We start from the raw sequence: 20,645 nt of genomic DNA, 5'->3' as shown, positions 1-20,645 counted from the left end.
GACATCCAGTACATCTATCGTATCTAATTATCAAACACTTATTTTATTGGAATTTCTTATGGTATCAGGAGCGTTTCTTTAGGTATTGAACACATGTTGCAACAGTTTACATGACATTTCCAAAATGAACCTGTGGTGTAAAATTATATTGCTACTTTTGCAATAGTATGGTCAAAAAGAAACTCATTAACACTTAAGTTTAAATAAGTAAATTTAATATCAAACAACCCATATATAACAACCCTGTCAAAAAAAGCATAATAAACATAATATGCCCAGAAATGATCATCAGACACTGATCTTAAATTTTTCTAACTGTATCACTGCCCCTCCCCACTGTAAGGCTGAGTCAGTCATTCCTCCTCTGTGTCATTGGACGCTGGCTGCCCTGCTGCCTGCAGGTCCGCCTCATACTGCTTCTTCAGGCCCTTTAGATACATACGCAAGCTGTCTGGGTCCAGTCTGGAGTTCTTGGCAGTCTGCAGGAGGCGGGTAGCCAGGTGGTACACAGCTCTCTGCCTCTGTGTTTCCGGATCACTGTGATGTTTGGCCTAGAGTGATAATAAACCACACCATGGGTCTTGTCTCTTTATCCAGCACTTCTCTGATATAAAACATGATTATTTTTGGGACACAACAATATTTGTGCTATCTGTAATAAGTGGTACTTTACTTTTTCAGGGTCTCACATTGGTTTCTTGTAAATTAATGTACTGTTGCACACAATGTGGGGCATGCTGTAAAAGCACCAGCTAAAATGTTCTGTAAGTAAAAGGTACACCGTTTGAGGCACCAAAGACAGTATCAAAAAAAAGGCAATCTTATCTTTATGAACCATACCAAAAGCTGCTGGCTAACATTGGAGGCAATTGTCTTTGCCTCTTGGATTATGTCTGAAGGAAGTGAAGTCATTTCTGCTGCTTTCAGACCTAGAAGAGCAAAAACAAGCTCTGTAACTACTCTCCTCACCAATTTCAACAGAGTTGTACTATACATAGATTGACACTGACTCCGCACCATAGTGTCTTTCTTCAGAGCATCCTCGATTAAGCAAGTATGTGTACACCACACCCTCATCCCCAGTGTCACCGCTGCGTGTGTGCTGAACCTCCATGTGCTGGTTCTCCACGTTGGGATAGAGAGCCTCTAGCTGGCACAGCTCAAGAAAGTGTGTGGCAAACAGGGTGAACGCCTGCAAACAGCAGGGAAACAGCACACACCTTAAAGATTACAACACTGAAAAATTAGACTACTCCTGTATTTATTTTACTACTTCACTGTTGACCTAAGAGGTGTACCACAATAGACTATTACTAATTAAATGGTTCAAATAAAGTACAGGAATCTTATTTATCTGGTTTTCATTTTAGAGAAAGGAGTGGCAGAGCAGGGCTGTATTGGAGCATATTGTACCTTGAGGCTAAGGAGGAACTCACAAACTGAGTGACAAATTCCGATGCCCTCCTCAGCACTGGTTCCACGCCCCAACTCATCTATGATGATTAGGGATCGGTCACTTATGTTGTGGATTATGTAAGAGATCTTTGGGGAGGAAAGATGCAGTCAATGATAATTTAATGATTTTTTTGATTGAGTGAGCAGACCTAATGTAAAAAAGCACATACCTCCTTCATTTCCAACATGAAGGTGGAAGAGTTAGTTTCAAAATCGTCATCCACACCAATTCTGGTGAAAATCTGGTCAGCAATACGAAAAGAGGCATACTCAGCAGGGACAAAAGAGCCTGAAATAATAATGCAAAGGCTTTACTCAGAAATCAAGTCAAATCAAGCGGCATTGAATTTCAAATTCATGGGAGGCTGAAAGGCTTGCTGCTGACCTATCTGAGCCATGATCTGACACAGCGCCACCTGTTTGAGGTAGGTGGACTTGCCGCTCATGTTGGGACCGGTGATGATGACAAAGTTGTTGCCCTCGGAGATGTAGCTATTGTTCGATACAGCCTGCTGTCCAGCCATTCGCTCCAGAATGGGGTGACGACCCTGCTTGATGGCCAGTGTGTCTGTGAACTCTGGACGCACTGGCAGACACAGCAGAAATAACGAGCAACAATCAAAAATGCCTCTGTCTGTCGGTATTTTGTTTATATAACTCTATTTTGTGCGTGTCTATGGGCTGATCAAAAAGAATTAACTGTGATCTTGATGATTATCAATGTGTTGTTCATTGCATATCAAAAGAAAGGGATATGATTTAATCTATAAAATTCAGTTACTTACATTATTAATTGCTGTCTAGTTAACTGAAAGGTGTGTCACAATATAATAGATAACAGATTTCTGAGAGGGTTGCATGCAGTGGTTACAGCCAGCTAGGTCCTCTGCTGGTGAGATTTGTCTCAGTGAATACAGCACACCAGTGCAGACTTATGTAACAAGGGTAATCTGAGTACACGCTGGCTGGGATAGAAGGGGGGCAGGCACATGTCTATGGAGATACACTTTCAGACAGCTGAGGGCCAGCGCTCACCACCCACGTAGCTGATCAGGCTGGTGCTGCCCACAACCCCCCACAAAAAAGAACTGAGGCCAGCAGAGCTGCCAACCCGGTGGAGCAGTTTCTGTCATGTGTGACGTAGGCTGGGTGCTGCCTTATGTGCATACAGCACCACTCCCTCAGACAACAGATCAGACTTCTCCAAGGTTAATTTGACAGTTGGGCTGACCTGAGGTTGGAAATTAACAAGGAATCATACTTACCGTAGTCTGAGATGGTACATGCATTGGCCAGAGACAGCAACATGTCCAGCATGGAAACAGCATCAGAGAGCTTGTAAAGGCAGTGAATGTGCTCATGGACAGTGCTCAGCAGCTGGCATATCACCCTGTGTGAAGAGACAGATTAGATGCAGCAGGGGCAAAGCACCGGAGGAAAAGATCTAACAAACGGCTCCCTCTAGTGGAGGCAAAGTTGTACAAAACAAACAGATCTAAATCAACTGTTAATGGGATGAGAACTTGCCTAGATAGAGAAATGCACAAGCTTGTATTGCCTGCTTTTACTTAATGCGTTGACTAATTTGTCAACTAGGACATTATTTTTGTGGCTTTTTTATCTGGGGATTAAGTCAGTCATTACAGTAAAATAATAAAAAATAAAATAAAATATAATAAAATAGTCACGTCTCTGGCATCAAAACAATATTTAAAGATGAGCTTTGAATTTAAGCACACGTCTGCATAATCACATTCATCTGCGGAACAAAAACCATTCCAAAGAAACAATTTGACAGATATAAATCAAATAATTACTCAAAGAAATCTCATGATTACTCAGCTAAAGCATTCTTAAGTCGAGCCCAGCCCTTGTACAAAGTAATCTTTCTTTCTTTCAATATACAGTACAGTGTAATTACAAGCACATTTGTAAGTCATAGGATCATGATCTCCTCACACATAGGACATGTGAAAGATCTCCCTCAGGGCCTCATCACAGCGGTCATTCATCTTCACCAGGTCCACAGTAGTGAAGCCATAGTTGTTCTTGTGCTTGGTTACCTGAGGTGGCAAAAATTTGAAACACACGCAGCTTTTATGTTCATTCAATGATCCAAACTTTATTGTCCCCATGAGGGGCGATTTAGCTTCCTTCATTCACAGCTGATGTTGAGTAATCCTTTTTTCTGTCCTTAATTAGTCTGCTAGCTGTCAGTGTTGTCACTCTCTCTGCCTTTACTGGACTATACCTTGATAAACTCTGGGGGGAGTTTCCCTTCAGGTAAGACCACTCCTTCAAGCCTCATCTGGATGAAGAAACCTCGAACGGTGCTGAAGCTGGTACGCATTGGCAAACTATATTTCTCCCCCATCTGGTTCACTAGTCCTGTGCATAATAAAGCACTGTGATATAAATATGTTACACAAACATTAACCAAAGATATAAACTGAACAGCCAGAATAAACACCTGCAATGTCGTCCACTATCTCAGTGTAAGCTCTGCGAGCAATGTCAAGGAACTCATTGATGTTGGGGCGGACAGCATAACACTTCTGCGTGCGCATGTTCAGGCTTCCCTTCAGATAGGTAGTGTCATCATTGATCACTGTCTTGATCTGCTCTAGGATCATGCCAAACCTGAGGTGGACACAGAGATACACATTGGAAGGAGTCTGTAGACAGTACACGATAGTCCATTTACATCTGACACAGCCACAAGGCTTAGTACCTGTTATCTTCCAATGAGGTGCTGTATGCCTTAAGTAGAGCTGTGTTGCAGTTCTTCAACACCATCTGTTCATGAAAAGGATTCTGTGAATAAAAAGCCTTTCTCTCATTCTATCTGTGGCTGTAGGCTGATTTTAAACTTATTCCATGTGAACAGACACAGACCCTTAACCGTGGCACCAAATCCAATGTGTGTTTCAGCTGAATGACATGTGTAATTTTTGCTTCAGCAATTTGAACCTGTGGAAATACAGCAGTGAAAAGTGCACAACAAGAGAAAGACCAATCAATATTTCACACATGCGCATTTTGTGGTATTTAGTTAGTTAGTTAGTTAAGCATTTTAAAACACACACATGAATTCCATTACAGTAAAATCTACAAATACAATCATGGGCAATCAAAGTACTGTACATACTGTTTCCTGCTTTGGGATTTGGACAAGAACAGAGAGAAGCTGGTCAATGTCGAGGAAGTTACCTATGGCTGAGGAGTGCAAAAGAACAGATATTCACTAGGTGATATATACTGTGTCATGCACTCATCTTCAGTATGCACATTATTATGTGATTAAAAACTGTGCTTGTTCCTGACCAGTCTTCAGGCCGAAGAAAAGCTCCTCATCCTGGAGCAGCTCTTGTATGGTGTCCAAACGTATGTTGATGGTGTCCACATCAACCAGAGGCTCCAGAATATTGGAGCGCAACCTTCTAGCACCACCAGGTGTTTTAGTGTGGTTAAGTACCCCTAAAAGACTTTGCTCACTCCTATACACAGATAAGCAGAGACAGATGGACTTAACACTTATGGGATTATACAAGCACTACACAGATGAAGATAATGCTCACCAATGCTTACCTGTGGTCTCTATTATTGACCACCAACTCCAAGTTGGAGGCAGATGTTGAGTCAATCATTGCCGTCTGTTCACTCCCTTTAAAGCTCACTTTGAGAGACTTGGCAGCATAGACAGAGTTCTGGATGAACTCTAAATATTTCAGCAAAGCAGCTGCTGCTGCCAGGCAATAATACCTGAACAAATCATGACATTTGGTCGTAAAAAATATATATAGTGTTAGAGTATATCTATTTCTCAACATTATTGTACTCAGTGGCGTACTTAGCTTGCACTTCCATGCGGACTGTGCCAAATTCTGGAGCACACAGCTGCTGAATGTACTCCAGTCCTTTCCTCTCATTAAAATACTTCCTTTGGATAGCAGTGAAGGCTACACCCTGTCAAAAAAAACATAATAAAATGCACGTTTACCTGACACTAACAGCTAACAAGAACACAACATTCACAGTAGTGCTAACCAAGACTGAATGAATGAGCATGAGTGAGCTACGTTCTGTTTTAAAAGTTGGCATTTGTTTGAATGAATTGTGTGTTTTACTCATAACACCTATTCTGCATTGGTACCGGGAAGTTCCCTGTGATGAGGTTGAACAGCTTTGTCCCTTTCCCCTTCTCACTGGCTGTGTCTGGCATCAGTATTTCCAGTGGCACCAAGATGTGAATCTTGGTTATGACCTTCAGAAAAGTAATATAGGACAGAAACAGGAGTTCCCTCAATTTTAGAGCCCCTGCTGAGTCTATGTGAATAACAGTCAAACAATCATGTAGACTGTAGGATTAGACAATGCACGGGTTACCTTGGCGTATGTCCCAGTGTCTGCAAACTGAGAGAGTACAAGCTCTGGACATTTCAAGTTGAGACTGGCCATGCCAATCTCTCCCCTGGCCAAACCTCGCCCTTCAACCATTGCCACAATCACAGAGGCACCACAGGTTGTGGTCGCAGAGGAGCAACTTGTTGCTGCAAAAACAGAGAAATCAGAATTAAAAACACAGCTTCAGTCACATTGAAAACCCACTTGAAAAATGATCTATGGCTGAAGTACCAGTGGGATCAGTGAGTGGTGTCCTTGAAGGGTGTGACCCAAGGGTCCTCCTTAGTCTCGGTGTTTCTCTATGGCTGCGGAGGGGGGAGCTGTCTGAGGCATATGCATGGAGTGATGAAATTGTCTTGTCCATCCGGAAGCTGTAATGGAACTGGCCTATGGCAGGAAAGAATATGAGGAGAGCACCTGTGTCATGTGTATTACCGCAGTGCCCTGCTCAGAGACAATGTTTTTAGTCTTACAAACATGCCCCCGTTGTCCTTCTATAATTCGCTATCAGAACAAATCCAGAGATTTGAGAATTTAATATCGGAAATGTCTTTATTCTTATATTTTACTGCCTCTAACCTCATTTAAAGTTGCCCAACCCCTAACGTTACTGGAGAAAGTCAAAGACGCTAGATTAGCTTAAACTGCTCTGGCTATCCATAAGGTCACCTGAGGCCATTACGGGGAGTGATGGACCATGGCTGGAGCTGCTACTGCCTTCATATAAACTTTGGTGGGAGGAACCGGAGGAAGCTGATGCGGTTTCATTTAGTCCGCTTCTGTCCATAGAGGACACCCCCCCGGTTTGTCCACACTCTGAGGTGTCCCCGCCGGTTGATACCTCCTCTGTGCTGCTGCGAAACATTTTTAAACCTCGAAAAGGCAGGTTAATAGACGTTTATTACCAGACTCGTTTGTACATCTAAAAAAAATCTGTGAATATGCTGTTAACAACAAAATGAGGCCTCTATGAAATGCAAAGAAGACCCACATGTAAAGCTAACTACCAAAAACTGTCACACCGAAGGCACTGGCCAAAATTGCGCGCGGCCCTCATCACCGTTTCAGCAGCAGCAGCTTGCATCTGCGCATGTCAGGCACACCAAAATCAAGACTGATTGATTGAAATTATGGACATATTTTATTTATGATTTCTAATTGATTCCTATCCTATTCCTATCAGAAAAATAACGCTGCTCAACGATAGAGGGTGGGTAGGTTGATTGATAGATTCTGGGCCCCCAACATCACCTTTGTCTATGGTGCATGTCGATAGGTTACTCCTTTCCCTCAAGTAGGCTACACACAGGAATGCAGCGTCCACCTTATTGCTCAAAGCCATAATAATACTAAGGGAAAAAAGAAAGATATTAAGACAAATAATTGCTCTGATATCCTGAGTAAACTAGGGTAAACAAGAGCTAAACGCCATTACATGTCAGGCTAGCCTCAGGAATCTCTCATGGCCAAGACTTTATTCCGAAAATACTTGTACTTACTTTAACAGAGCCAAGAACGTGTCATGTGGTGGAGTCCAGTATGACTGTTGACTTGACATATCAATACAAAAAACTTTATATCTCAAAACAGTTGTACAGTAGCCTACAGCTGAGTCAAGTCATGACTTTATTAGAATAGTTACCACAGACAGTATTCAATCGAATGAATAGTTACATTTTGCTTTTTAATAATTGGTTCTTGTGTATAACGGAAGTCTTCTCTTTTACCCTGGTAAAATTAGACCGGAAGTGCTCTTCTTGTTCCTGTCGCGGCCAACATGGAGGCTGACGCAGAAGAGAGTCATTACTTTGTGAGAGACATTGAGAAAAACGACGGTTGTACCTTAAAAGTGAAGCAGTGCTACTTGGGAGACGTCGGCTGTGTTGTTTGGGACGCAGCCATAGTTCTTGCAAAATATTTGGAGACGAAGCAATTTTATGATCCGTCCTCAGGAGTGAACGTCTGGGCAGGCAGGAGTGTAGTGGAGTTGGGAGCTGGGACAGGAGTTGTTGGTCTGATGGCAGCAACACTGGGGTGAGATAACTGGTTAGTTTGTGTGTTACTCGTTTACTACGTTTAAACATTAATATACATAAATATGTATCACCAACGTGATACGTGGACAATATTCCAGATATTCTAAATTGATTAAAAGTAATAACATAGAACTCCAAAAGGTAGTTTTCATGACATATTTATGTATTGTGCATTGAATCCATTAGAGCTCAAGTTACTGTGACAGACCTGGAGGATTTGCAGACCCTCCTGAGGGTGAACATCCAGGAAAACCAGGCACTTATCACTAGTGGATCAATTACTGTCAAGGTACTGAAATGGTTTGTACTTATATTTAATTTTTTTTTATATTCTTGAATTAATTCATATATCCAAGTTGCATGTTCAGCAATAGTGTAAGACATGTCCAAAGGCTAACTGTTTGATTTCTACTCTCCTTAAAGGGGTGAAGATGTGTCTGCCTTCCTGCCTCCCCCCCATTATGTCCTCATGGCAGATTGCATCTATTATGAGCAGGTAATTTACCACAGTTCTCTTCATGGACTTTCCATGACCCTGTGCAAAATTGCACTGTGCAGCCATCATTGCAAAACAGAACAAACTTGAAGTGTAACACTGTATTTCTCATTTGTGACTCATCAATTATTTCCACACAGTCAGTTGTTCCACTGGTGGAGAGCCTGAAGCTGCTTGCCGGGCCAGAGACCTGCATTATTTGCTGCTATGAGCAACGCACCGAGGGCATCAATCCAAAAGTGGAAAGGAAGTTTTTTGAGGTGAGAACCCAACTGTGTGTTTGATTTGTAAATACTAATAAATACATGTTAATCAGTTGAGATATTTGGCATCACCTGTCACTGGGTCATTGTGTTCTTTTGTGTTATCTTGTAGTTGCTGCAACAAAACTTCAGTTGTGAGGAGATTCCTTCAGACAAGCAAGACCCAGAGTTTAGCAGTCCAGACATCCGCATCTTGCACATCCGAAAAGTCTGAGTTTGTGTGGTGAAATTTGCGCACGCAGTAATCACTGCTCCACCCAAATATCAGACTGTGAAATGGAAAATGTAAAGTCTATACCGTTATGTCTGGAATATTACTGCACTCTTTTTTTTTTAACAATATTAAGAAAAATATTTTCACTAAACAGTGTCTTGATGTGTGATTGAAGTAAAAAAAACAAACAAACAAAAAATAACAATTTCCAGAGATCCTGATACAGGGTGTGCAGGTGCAGCAGTATATAGTTCAGTGAATGGGTTAAATATTAAGAAGAGTATCAGACCATGTGTCAGTATATACCACAGAGCAGTTTGGAATATTAGTTTCTAATTATTCAGCACTAACAAGCATAATATCAGGAAAATCCTCATTTAGAACCGATATCATCAATGAAATATTGCCTATAATGTACAGGGTGGAAATGAATGGTGTATCTACATGCTTCCTTTGGGTTCCTGCTCATGTAGGTGTGGAGGGGATTGACCAGGTGGATATTCTGGCCAAGCAAACACTCAATTATGAAGATCTACAAACTCCATTAAGCAAAGCTGAAGCAAAGACATTCATTTGGACATTATGCACAATCAGTATGGCAGGAATATTGGGATGAAACTGGTAGAAATCTTTATAATATACAGACATGTGGGGTGCTGGGAGGATGGTCGGCTGGAAACGAAGGGAAGAAAATATAATCAGTCGTCTGAGAATAGGTCATACAGGTCTCAACCATACATCATATAAAATAGGCAAGCACCCAATGGAAAATGTACACTGTAGCCGACCAGAAATGGTCGAACATGGACTACTTCATTGTAGGAATATCAAAAGAAATCACCTTTTTCAGTCACTAAGGAAGACAAAATATCATGACTTTCATTGTCTGGTCTCTTGGGGAAAAGAGCAGGCAAGATATACTGTGACATTAAAATGATTTTTTATATTTATCTAAAAGATTTTAGATGTTTTTTGTTTGTTTTGTTTCTGTGCTCATCTTTAATAAAATGAGTTGTTTGACCTGGAGGGGTCACAAACAGCAACAAGGAAGGGGCTGGACAATCGTTGCTTGGTGTTCGTTTGGATTTTTGACGTTGACCATTAGTTTGCAAATGTTTGTTCTATTTTTGTTTTTATGCATGATGAAATGAAAGAGCGCTTATAGCTCAGTAAACTGCAAGAAATCACAAACATGAGTCTTGCTGTGCTTTTGCTCTTGAGCACTGTCCTTTTTTCTGATTTCACGATAAAACACACAGTGGGTTATTACAGTAGGATAACTGAGCAATTAGTGACAGCCAAAAATGGTCAGAGAGGGTTCACTTACAACTTACTGGATTTATTGTAATTGAGAATGAGTTATGTAAATTCAGTCATTGCACATTTGGAGCACTAGGGGGCAATAGTTGCTTAAAATTAAATAAAAAAAAAAATGTGTAAATGTTAGTAGTTTAGCTCAGATTAATATGAGGGCCAAGCTGGTTCTTGCAGAATTAAGTATGAATTTAAATTGTGGAGACAAAATATGACTCAAATCCTGAATCCATATGTTTATCTTTATGTAGCTTAGCAAGTTTTTCACACTGAAGCCAACATAGTATAGGACAGCTCTCCTAAAAGCTTCTGCCCTCCATGTGAGGGGAATTCCACTCCAAGCCATAGATTAGCTGGAAGATTACGGCTCTTTTTCAAGCATAAACCATGAAGTACGCCCCGTACTCCCACAGGCATGCAGGGGCCCCTCACAGCCTTTCATGCTGCTCTCTGTTTACACTGTGGAGCTGTAGTGTAATGAGCAGGGTAGCCTACAACACTCCAAATAACCTTCAGCATTAACAATGTTAATGCTGAAGTTGACGGGGTTAACACCAAAGGTCCCATTAAATAATGAAATGAATGAAATCACTTTATAGAGGAATACAACAGGAACCATGTTTGATTATGCATTAAAAAGATGCTCCTTGTGTTACTCATGCTGGTGTTTCTCTTTTGGGATCCAGGAGTGCAAAGTTAACCTACTTGCCTGAAATCTGCTGATTGTGTAAGGCAGGAACATCTGTGATGGCACAGTGCTTCAGGTCCATGAATATTCCTGAGTTTAATGGTTCAATTCTTTATTTAAACAGAAACAAGTATATCTTCATAATCCAATTTTTAGCACATGCTTTAGCTTTGTGAACACTAAATCGTCGTTCAAATACAATAAATGTCAACTGCACATCGAAAAACACATGTGCATGTACAAACACAGCCCTTCCTGTCCTAACTAATAGATGTTAATGTTAATAAATGTTTGGAAATGTGTAAATGGTGGAGAAAGACAGAGGTGTGGTTGGGTTGAATCATAGTCTAACCCCTGAATCCCTGTGGCTTTGGTCGACGATAAGGCCTATCACAAGAGGAATAGAGTTAGGTTAATTGCCTTTTTACAGTTACTAAAATTAGGCTACTACAGTGGATCATTTATGATAATCACTCCCCGTGGCCCTCATCTGCCCTCTCAGTTCTGCCTGGGGCAGCTGGACTGCTACAATCAGAATCATCCTACTACTGATATGAGGTCTCCTTCGGCTTTGACCAGAATATGTTCTGCTAATTAATTGGACTCACAGCTGGTATTAAGTCCATGTCCCCCAGTGTGGCAGGGACAGGACCTGGAGGGGTTATTGGGGGAGATTAGAGGGGCTCCACTGTTCTGTGTCAACATTTCATCCCCCCTGCCCACCCACAGCTCTCTCAGCCAAATTTCCAGTCTCTCCGGTGTTCTCTCTCCTCCTTAAATGTTAACCAAAAATAATTTAAGTAATGTAGTTATAGTCTTCTTGTGGTTGGCTAATTAGGCTAGCACTACAGGGGAATAAAGGGAGAGTCGCTGTAAATGAGGACAGCCCACAGTGAAGCAGTGGTGCCTCTAATCTGTTCTATCATATAGGTACAGTTGATTCTGGTGACCGTAAACATTCAGTTTTGAATATTTGGCGTACATGCTGCATGCACCAAGACAGAATGGGGGAATTTTCTGCCAACAGATGGTGCTATTAGTTGAATAACTCTTACCTGTTTGGAAAAATCTGCAGTAAGAACAACACAGAAACACTAAAAAAGTAGCTGAACAGGCCACAGAGTGCGCTACTTTAACAGGTCATTTATTAATTATGCCATAATGATGAAATTAATTATGGCTGTTTTGTCGTTTTGCGTGTGATTAGTTATTAGTAATCTCTAAGATACATGCGCAATACAACCCCAGGCCAGTCTGCACTCTGTACACATTAAAACATAGTGAAAAACATCTGCATGGACTCCGTAATCCACGCGCATCCTCCCCGGTCGTCTCAAAAAAGAGAAAACATGAGGGAGCTGTGCAGCGCCCCTCCAAAACCAGATGGGCGGAGGAGAGTCTGACTCCCATGCAGCCTGTGTGGTGTGCTCCACTCTGCTGCATCACAGCCAAGAGACACAGAAGAGCCTTTGTGTCACCGTCATCACGCTGCCTGGAGCCAAGAGACACTGTTCCAGAAAGGAAGACTCATTTTCTCACTAACTATTAGGGAGTGGCTCAAGAATAGACATCAAACTGGGTTGATCAAAAATAGAAGAAGGCTGTACAAATGGGTGACTCCTCTGATCCTGATCCCCCCCCCCAAAACCACACACACAGCACACTTCACTCTTTCACATGACAAACGGAGCTTTGAACTTTATGCTGCACAAAGAGACAACAGGCCAGAGCTCCTTTCCAAAATAAAGCGTGTGATTAGTGTTGTTTTGCAGCTCTCTGTTCCCATCTCAAATAATGAGGCGCAACAACGCTAATAATTTGTGGCACTCTTGTTCAGTGGATTTAAAAGCAAGAGGTGGTACGGTGTCAGCGAAACTGAGCCTGAAAGGACAACTAGCCTTTAGAAACACAATGCTAACTCTAACTCCCCCCACCCACCTCCACCCCGCCTCGCCACCCTGCAGGGGAACAGGAGGAGGGCGGGGGTGCTGTTAAGACAGCTGTGCTGCAGTTGAGAGGGGACACAAATCCAGTACTGAGAGAACATTGTGTGCGCACTTGCTCCCCTCTTCCATTCCTGTTAAGTAATGTTAGCACAATGACATGCCAGTGATTGTGTACATGGAAATTAAAAGTATTTAAAGTAATAACATTTGACGATGAAACAACGCAAACATTTATGACTCCTATAAGTCTTTGTAGGTATTGGGTTTAAAACCATTATAATAAACTTTGTGTGTAGTGACAGTGACATATGTATTGTACATAGTTCAGTGTGCCTGTCAATGAGGGATTGACTCCAATCAGTAAAAATGTAATACTGTATTGATCCCTTGCCTGAAACACGACGACAGGTTTCGTGGAGACTTGACTGCCTGTGACTGCTGTCCCCACGGCATTCTAGTGCAATGATGTATTTGTCATCATTAGGACGTGTGGCGGCCCCGCACCAAGGGGAGAATTGCAGAGGGGATAGAAACAGCATGTGTGTGTGTGTATGTGTGAGTGTAGCGTTTCCCTGTGTCATTACCTCTCAGTAGTCGGAATCTGGACTGTGTGTGTGTGTGTGTGTGTGTGAGCAGCAGCGCCTGTCTTGCCAAAGATCTGAGTTCTCCTCTCAAGCCCAAACTGTTGTCTCATCCAGACACACTGTCAATCCAAACAATGACTCCATTACAGCGATCTTGTCAGATATACAGATCTAGTCAGTCATGGAGCGTGGCAGTGTGGTGGCGAGCTGCTGAGGGAAGCCTTTGAGGTTGCTTTGGATGGATCTTCATCATTCTGTCAGTAAGATTGTGGAGGCCGTGAGTGAATACATGTGGCTGGTGGATACTGCTGCTGGGTGAATGACTCCGGTCTATGTTATTGTACACTTGCTGGTCGGTGTTTCTGTGAGTGTTGAGGAGGTTATGTAAAGCCAAACGCCACATGGCAGAGGTCTGCGCTCTGTGCACTGGCCTTGGGCAATCTCAAAAACCAATTAATTTAATTTTGTTTCAGAAACTGACATACTCAGATTTCTGTTCCTTGTGGGCAAGAGACTGCAGCACAATCTATAATGTCTGCCCCTCCTTCTCCTATACTGTAGCTCTGCTTACATCTGAAGGCAAGATGGTCAACTCTCAGCTATGATCACACTTTACACTCCGTGTGTTACAGCTGGAAAAACACAGCATAGGAGTCAAGGGAGAAACAGGTCCACACTCTCACACAGCTGTGTTAAACATCCTGCAATTCTCAAGAGGAACCATGTAGACAAATTTCAGGTTTTCACATCACAGAATATAAATAGAAGCCCCAAGGCTTAAAAAATGTAATGGGACTTAGATTGGATAGTTTTTAAAGTGAAAAAACAAACATGATTATAGGCCAGTGAAACTGTAGCAACAAAACTGTGCGGTTAGTGGCTTAAATTATATAGTTAATGCTTGTATGAGCACTTTATCTATCCATTAAAAAACAAATTGGTTATGTCATGTGGACTTCCAACCCTTCTTAATAGTTTTCTGGTTCTCGGAATTCGTAATTTCACCACAGCAAGTAACCTTGAGTCGCAGATATGAATGGAATGTATTTTGGACCAATGCCCAGAGTGCACCTTGGACTTCACAGCCTCACATTTTCAACCTTATTTAGCTGGCCTATACCACAGCATAGCCCCTATTAAAACCGTCACATTTATAGGTAAAACCTGCACTGAAACAACTGCAGTCAAAACAAACTCAAGTCACACTGACAATATAAACAGGGTGCATCTGTGTAAAAGCGGCCAGGGGTTTACGTTTAGCATGGCATTTGAAAACGTTAACCTCAGCAGGAAACCTGAAACAACTTCCAGACACTTCCGGACCTGTTTTCTGAGCGTGAGATCATTATTCAGCAGCTCACTTGAAGAGGCTACCAAAAGTGCAGAGGACTTAACCAGGGGACAGAGAGACAGGCAGAAGTTTCATAACCAAAGTCTGTTATACTGCCCTTGAGGATATACAGCCACTGAACCAAGCTGTGTGAACTGTGGCTTAGAGTAGGTGTTCCCTCCTGCCATTTGGTAGATAAATAAACCGCTTTAATGACAGTGTTTGCCAGAATATCTGTGTCTGCGTGCATAACTAATCCTACAGTGAATATCCAGCTGGGTGTGGCTGTTTAACTGTAGGCCAACATTAAGCCAGCGATGACTACATTCACAATTGTATCATATTAGTGCTACCTGTGCAAATGTTGCTCTGTAGCTATAGTTAAGAGGAAGTGAAGACAAGTGAGGAAGACAAACCACACCTTTAAAAACCACAAACAGTTCAGGCCCAGTTTGTAGGTCTTCAGGTTATTCCTGAGCTGTTTTAAATCTCTGTTAAGTTGACTAATAAGGGGCGAGTCAGTGGGTTCCAATATAGCAGAATTTTGCTCATAGAGAGTGGCTTCTCTTTAGATTTCTTCCCACTCTTCCTCTTTCCATGTAGAATAGAGGAACCGGCTGGAAACTTGCAGCACAATCAGTCACCTATGTGATACCAAAACCACCAGGCCACACTGGCAGAGGGCGTTGTTACGGCAACAGCCCCAACAAACAGGCATTCTGGCCGCCTAAGATAAATATGTCTCACAAGATTTTACTTTCATCCGGCTTCTCATTTTGCGAATGATAACACTAATGACTTATGAATCAGTCGTGTCAGTTTCATTTGTGAGACGCTACAAGAACCTGTTGCTACGCTGCAATCTTTTTATATACAGTCTATGGCTGCAATGTGCACAATCATTATTCAACCCCCAGCTTTGCAAAGGCTGACCAGTATAACACTTCATAAGCAAGAAGAAGGAGACCTCTTCCACAAAGGCACATCCTAATGAGCTTCCTTCTATTCCTGAAACCCATTCCTAACCTTTCCTCTCAGGAATTCCAGCCGAGCACAGAGGGAGTTGACAGAAGGGCCAGGGGTTCTCATCTTTACAGAGGAAAGGTCATAAAAGCTTGCTTACAGTCTCTGTCCTTGCCCCAGGGGCCCCGGTGTTACCAATAAAGATGTGAGGATCATATGGTTGTAATGAAGTGGTGGGAAGCAAAGTGGCCATTACAGCCCAATTAAACTGCCATCAGCATCTAATGGAGGCCCCTTGACAAAGCCCTTACTGAAAGCAAGTATTTACAAATACCCTCAGTAGCCTGGATACTCTCTTGACTTGCAGTGTTTCTTAATGATAATATCAATTATGAGCCCTTTTTTTTGTCTTGTTTTTTAATGGAGCATTGTTATCATGACTGCAAGACGTGTGTAGGTTGTGTGAAACATCTTCTGTACCAGCCGAGTCCTATCTGTCTGTGTCACCTGACTTGTCTGACGGAAACCTCTGTGGTGCTAAAGCAAACATCCTGAGGCCTCCTACAGCAACTTGCTGAGCACCAGATTTTCCACACAGCAAATGCCACCGTGATTATACAGCCAAATGTTTGGGTCTGTCAGTGAATGCTGCAAATACTTTACTTGTATATCCTTGTGAGACAGAGCATGCATCCTATTCTTGTAAATGAAACTAGAATAATGCAAACTGTGCTTTTTGAACAGTGCACATAGTGCCAGTTTTTATGTGGATGTGTAAAACCCTAGCAATAACAGTGCCCTTCGGTATACTGAGTGGAAAAACCCTTCAGAATCTGCAGAATACTACTAAATAATCTTCTGTAACACTCAACGCGGTAGTCACACCATTTGTCACCATCAATCCTGTCTTTGTCGGGAGTGAAAACACTCATTAATCAGCTTTAATGGAAATAAGAACATTCCTCCACAGTGGTGTCTGTCTCAGACTCAATAGTAAACAGTTGAGCTAACAAATTCAACTCAACTTTTAAAAGGAATATTTTACTCAAATACCTCAACTTTCTATTTGCAATGAAAATGTGATTTACTTGCGCAGATGGTCTGATTAGCAGCTGGGATCTCTTCACAAGTTACCCTACTGGTAAACTGTCACATCACTTAAACCATCACAAACCACTCAAGTGAGGACTTTCACTTATGTTTCTCATTTAACAACACCAGCTCTGTATTAGTCAACTTGAACAGTCATGATTCCCACTTAAGAACTGAGACTTGCTTTTACCATTGCCAACCAATAGCAAATTCAGGAAGTTACAGCTGGCAGCTCAGCATCAACTCAACTGTAGCCCACAACAAACACGCAACATTCAAAAAGAATTCACAATTCAGCTGCATCTCCCCGCTGCCCCTCCAACTCTCATGCAAACTATCATGTGGCTCTGTTGTTTTCCCAAAAAGACCAGCAGTTGGACTTCCTGTTATGTACATTTTCCCATTTGCCGGCAAGGGAACTGAGGCCAGCCACTCAGTCTGAGGGTGGACATAAACCATTTATGAAGAATCTGCCCACCAGCACTAAAACCCAGGAGAATTTAACGCTGCAGACTTTAAACTATGAGCATTCTTGAAACATTTTTTTTAAAAACAGCATTAATATATTAAACTCTGCTATAAATAAATCAAACTTTCACCTAACATAAAATGGCTTGATTACTTGCATGCCTAATCATGCACACTGCCTTTAATCCTTAAAGAAAAACCCCAGACATAACAGATTTAAAATCACTTTTTTAATAAGACATTACAATGACATTGTTCTGTACATGGTTCCCCCAGTCAAAATAGGAGTAAGAGCTGCACCACTGGGTGTTTTCAACACAGCTCCCTCTGACTGCACGACAGATGGACTCTGATGTAGGGTTACTGTACTTTCGTACTCATGCTACAGATATAGGCTATCATATAATGTCCCAATACTGAGACTAATCAACTGTGGTATCAGATTGAGAGAGCTCAGAGCTGAATGACATTCCTTTGGAAAGATTGCGTCTACTGACTGCATGTTACCCAAAATTAAAGATGCACCCTGACAAGCATGTTTAAGAGTTACTGGAGGCCTATTTGTTGAATATTCAGCACAATTATGTATCAGGAATTGACACAAATCAGGTCAATCTGTAAACTATATAGTCCACATAAGGTGATTTCGAAGGGTAACAAAACATGTCTAGAGTCTTTTTCCCCCCCTCTGATGACAATGAAATGTAAGCAATGGTGAAAATTTCTGGTCAATACCATTGAGAAGAAATACTTTTCATCACAGTACTTTAAGACAAATGTCAAAGTCCTTCACGTAGGCTACATGAAATTAAAGATTCCACCTCAGAAGAAAAAAGAAAAGAAAAAAAGATCCAAGCTCAATGCAACAGACTGAAGCACCTTGAAACAAACTTTAGCCCAAGAATGAAGATAAAAACATCAGCTTCATTAGAAAAATTATACAAAACAGGGAAAAGAATAGGCAAACATGGTGATCTGTTGCTTTAGGACCAATTAATTCAATATTCATCAAGCAATCCCCAAAATAATGAATGGGATATATAGGCCTGCTACAGTACAAGCAAACTTTAAGCCAGCAAATCCAGTTAAAGAGATAAATTAGTTGTGGGGAAAACGTAGTATTAAAAATAAATGGGAGATAATCAACTTTCTTAACCATACTCATTTTGAGAAGTTATTTGTTACTTGCAATGTTATCATATTTTTGACCTAAAACAGTCTGCACTCAATCATTAAGATTTGTAATTTGAGGTTAGCCATGTCAAACCCTCATACAGTCCATCACCTGTGGTCGCACAGGAGGGCTGAACATACCAATTCCTATCCCGGATGCGGGTCAATCCGAGCTTCTCTTGGATTTCATGTGGCTTCATGGCATCGGGAAGGTCTTGCTTATTGGCGAATATCAAGATGATGGCATCCCTCATCTCCCGGTCATTGATGATGCGGTGAAGTTCCTGCCTTGCCTCGTCGATGCGATCTCTGTCCGCGCAATCCACCACGAAAATTAACCCTTGGGTGCCCGTGTAGTAGTGTCGCCACAGAGGACGAATCTTATCTTGGCCCCCAACATCCCAGACGTTGAACTTGACATTTTTGTAGGTGACAGTCTCCACATTGAAGCCGACCGTGGGGATTGTGGTGACAGACTGTCCGAGTTTCAGTTTGTAAAGAATTGTTGTCTTTCCAGCAGCGTCAAGTCCAAGCATTAATATTCTCATCTCCTTGTTGCCAAATATTTTTGAGAGCACTTTCCCCATTTTGAACTCTTGTGCATAAATACTTTGTTCCTAACGAGAAAAAGAAATGTCTGATACCGTGCAGATAATTATTCACTTTGACTATAGCTTCAGTTCATGGGCTTACTTGTGAAAACATGACTCAGTGAAGAGCATATGTGTGTGTGAGTGTGTGTGTGTGTGTGTGTGGGGGGGGGGGACGGACTCAAAAATGCACATTCATGTTAAACCCTATCCTATAAAACAGTACTTTTTACTTGAGTCTGTGCGTCCTGTGAAGTACATTTACGTTCAGAGTACCACAATGTTTGCAGGGCCTGTACACAGCATGGCACGGTTACACTAAGAACTTAGCAGCTGTTGCAGGACGTTCATTTTGTTGCCCAAATCAACATTAAGCTGCGTGACAAAGACAGGCCGTGGCGATTAAAGACTGCAGGGAGCAGACACAGCGTGTATACAAGGCCCCGAAAAAAGCTGCGGTACTTATGAATTCCTTCTGGTGCTTGTGTCTGGCGGTCCTCCTCATCGGGTGCGCCCTTGTTCTCTTCACGGTTACCGGAGGAGAAAAGCAGCTTTCTGCGGCTAGTCCATCAAGCGTCGCGCCGGGTAACTTCACCGTGCTGGAAGGGACGTTTTTCAAAGAAACCCCCTCGGTGACTCAGCAACACATGTATCCACTCTTGAAACTCCTCTTCTCGTCCCCCTGAAAACACATTTAGGAGGAGGAGGGTCAGACATGCCAAATTAGCAAGCTAACGTTACCGCTCGTGGCTGCTAAAGAAGGCTAGCAGGCTAACATTAGCTAGCTTGTTACCTAGCAAGCTAGCCTTAAGCTAACTAGATAACGGCAGTTAGCTGTTGCAAACTAGTCATATCTGGATATAAAATACGTTTGACAGTGACAAAATGTTTGGCTCACGTCTTTCTGACATAAACACTTAATTGAAATATAAAGTAATTCACCTCCTATCGCCCCCTCCTGTCTCGATAAATACACCCAGCTCTCTCCTTTCTCCTTTAAGTCGAGCTGGTCGCAGTGCTGCTACACCGGAAAGGTGTGGAGCTGCATTAACCGCCACTTCCTCCCGTCTACTTCATTCAGCTGCTCCTGCCTAGTTCAGCTCTCACTGTCTGGGGCATCCACTGCTCATAGGACAACGTTAGACAATGGAGTACCCAAACTGGCATGAAATAAAATGTAACGTTACTACTTTGTACATCATGTATATACGTATTAATGAACGTTATACTGAGCGTTAACAGTAAGTAATGTTAGAAGGAAACGTTATGCTTTATTCTACGACTTTAGTATTTTCTTTTAGGTTATTTTGGAATGACCACCATGAAAATGAAATGACGGGAATAGGCTACATGACATGGATAATATTTTCACTATTTCATTTTTCTTTCATGTGAAGGCTAGTGACTCTGTGTAGGCTATGTAAAGGATAACATCACCCCCTTGTGGCAGTTACAGGTCACCTAAAGTCAGTCCCATGTACGCTATGATTTTGTGCATTTCCTTTTATTTGTCTTGACAATTATCTGTTGTGGCGACGAAGACAATCTTGTCTTTTGTTAAACTCATTTAACAAATTATTGCCAGTTTTGTTGCCAGCATACATGTGGATAAAAGCACTATCTGGCATT

General features: G+C 41.9%; 3 protein-coding genes across 6 annotated transcripts in view; 1 reads left to right on the top strand and 2 right to left on the bottom strand.

The window, feature by feature from the left end:
* Positions 1–9,935, top strand: part of vcpkmt (valosin containing protein lysine (K) methyltransferase) — a 56,946-nt gene extending 47,011 nt beyond the window's left edge. The window contains exons 3-7 of the mRNA XM_046062703.1: positions 7,601–7,893; positions 8,082–8,195; positions 8,319–8,391; positions 8,532–8,651; positions 8,767–9,935. Of these exons, the coding sequence (XP_045918659.1) occupies positions 7,601–7,893; positions 8,082–8,195; positions 8,319–8,391; positions 8,532–8,651; positions 8,767–8,868 (702 nt within the window). The 3' untranslated portion in view covers positions 8,869–9,935. The remainder of the gene's footprint in view (positions 1–7,600; positions 7,894–8,081; positions 8,196–8,318; positions 8,392–8,531; positions 8,652–8,766) is intronic.
* msh4 (mutS homolog 4) lies at positions 194–7,501 on the bottom strand. Of its 4 annotated transcripts, none has more exons than XM_046062697.1 (21): positions 6,529–6,903; positions 6,091–6,246; positions 5,842–6,005; positions 5,609–5,719; positions 5,306–5,421; positions 5,044–5,217; positions 4,780–4,952; positions 4,604–4,671; positions 4,351–4,425; positions 4,187–4,251; positions 3,926–4,095; positions 3,707–3,843; positions 3,415–3,518; positions 2,721–2,845; positions 1,841–2,041; positions 1,626–1,744; positions 1,414–1,542; positions 1,018–1,192; positions 841–929; positions 674–762; positions 410–551 (listed from the first exon to the last, which is right to left on the bottom strand). In XM_046062697.1, the coding sequence occupies exons 1-20, from the start codon at positions 6,722–6,724 to the stop codon at positions 706–708; spliced, it is 2,604 nt and encodes an 867-aa protein (XP_045918653.1). In that variant the 5' UTR covers positions 6,725–6,903; the 3' UTR covers positions 410–551; positions 674–705. The 4 variants fall into 4 exon arrangements, with proteins under 4 accessions (XP_045918654.1, XP_045918651.1, XP_045918653.1 ...); XM_046062696.1 differs by having other exon boundaries at positions 674–752; XM_046062698.1 differs by lacking the exons at positions 674–762; positions 6,529–6,903 and adding an exon at positions 7,359–7,501 and having other exon boundaries at positions 194–551.
* Positions 9,936–17,468: 7,533 nt separating the features above from the next.
* arf6b (ADP-ribosylation factor 6b) lies at positions 17,469–20,162 on the bottom strand. The gene is made up of 2 exons (XM_046063025.1): positions 19,959–20,162; positions 17,469–19,698 (listed from the first exon to the last, which is right to left on the bottom strand). The coding sequence occupies exon 2, from the start codon at positions 19,011–19,013 to the stop codon at positions 18,486–18,488; it is 528 nt and encodes a 175-aa protein (XP_045918981.1). The 5' UTR covers positions 19,014–19,698; positions 19,959–20,162; the 3' UTR covers positions 17,469–18,485.
* Between the last annotated feature and the right edge of the window lie 483 nt (positions 20,163–20,645).

This window comes from Micropterus dolomieu, linkage group LG11 (assembly GCF_021292245.1).
Source record: "Micropterus dolomieu isolate WLL.071019.BEF.003 ecotype Adirondacks linkage group LG11, ASM2129224v1, whole genome shotgun sequence".
Lineage (NCBI taxonomy): Eukaryota > Metazoa > Chordata > Actinopteri > Centrarchiformes > Centrarchidae > Micropterus > Micropterus dolomieu.
The sequence above is the reverse complement of the archived record's forward strand: the minus strand, read 5'-3'. Positions and strand labels throughout refer to the sequence as shown.

Bases quoted from the DNA above. Each gene is read 5' to 3' on its own strand.
- msh4 (XM_046062695.1), bottom strand. From the start codon at position 6,724: ATGTTTCGCAGCAGCACAGAGGAGGTATCAACCGGCGGGGACACCTCA. The intron at 5,720-5,841 runs GTAACCCGTGCA...ACTTTTCTGAAG, and splicing joins ACACTGGGACATACGCCAAG to GTCATAACCAAGATTCACAT. The intron at 4,672-4,779 runs GTCAGGAACAAG...TGCACTCCTCAG, and splicing joins TTTCTTCGGCCTGAAGACTG to CCATAGGTAACTTCCTCGAC.
- arf6b (XM_046063025.1), bottom strand. From the start codon at position 19,013: ATGGGGAAAGTGCTCTCAAAAATATTTGGCAACAAGGAGATGAGAATA.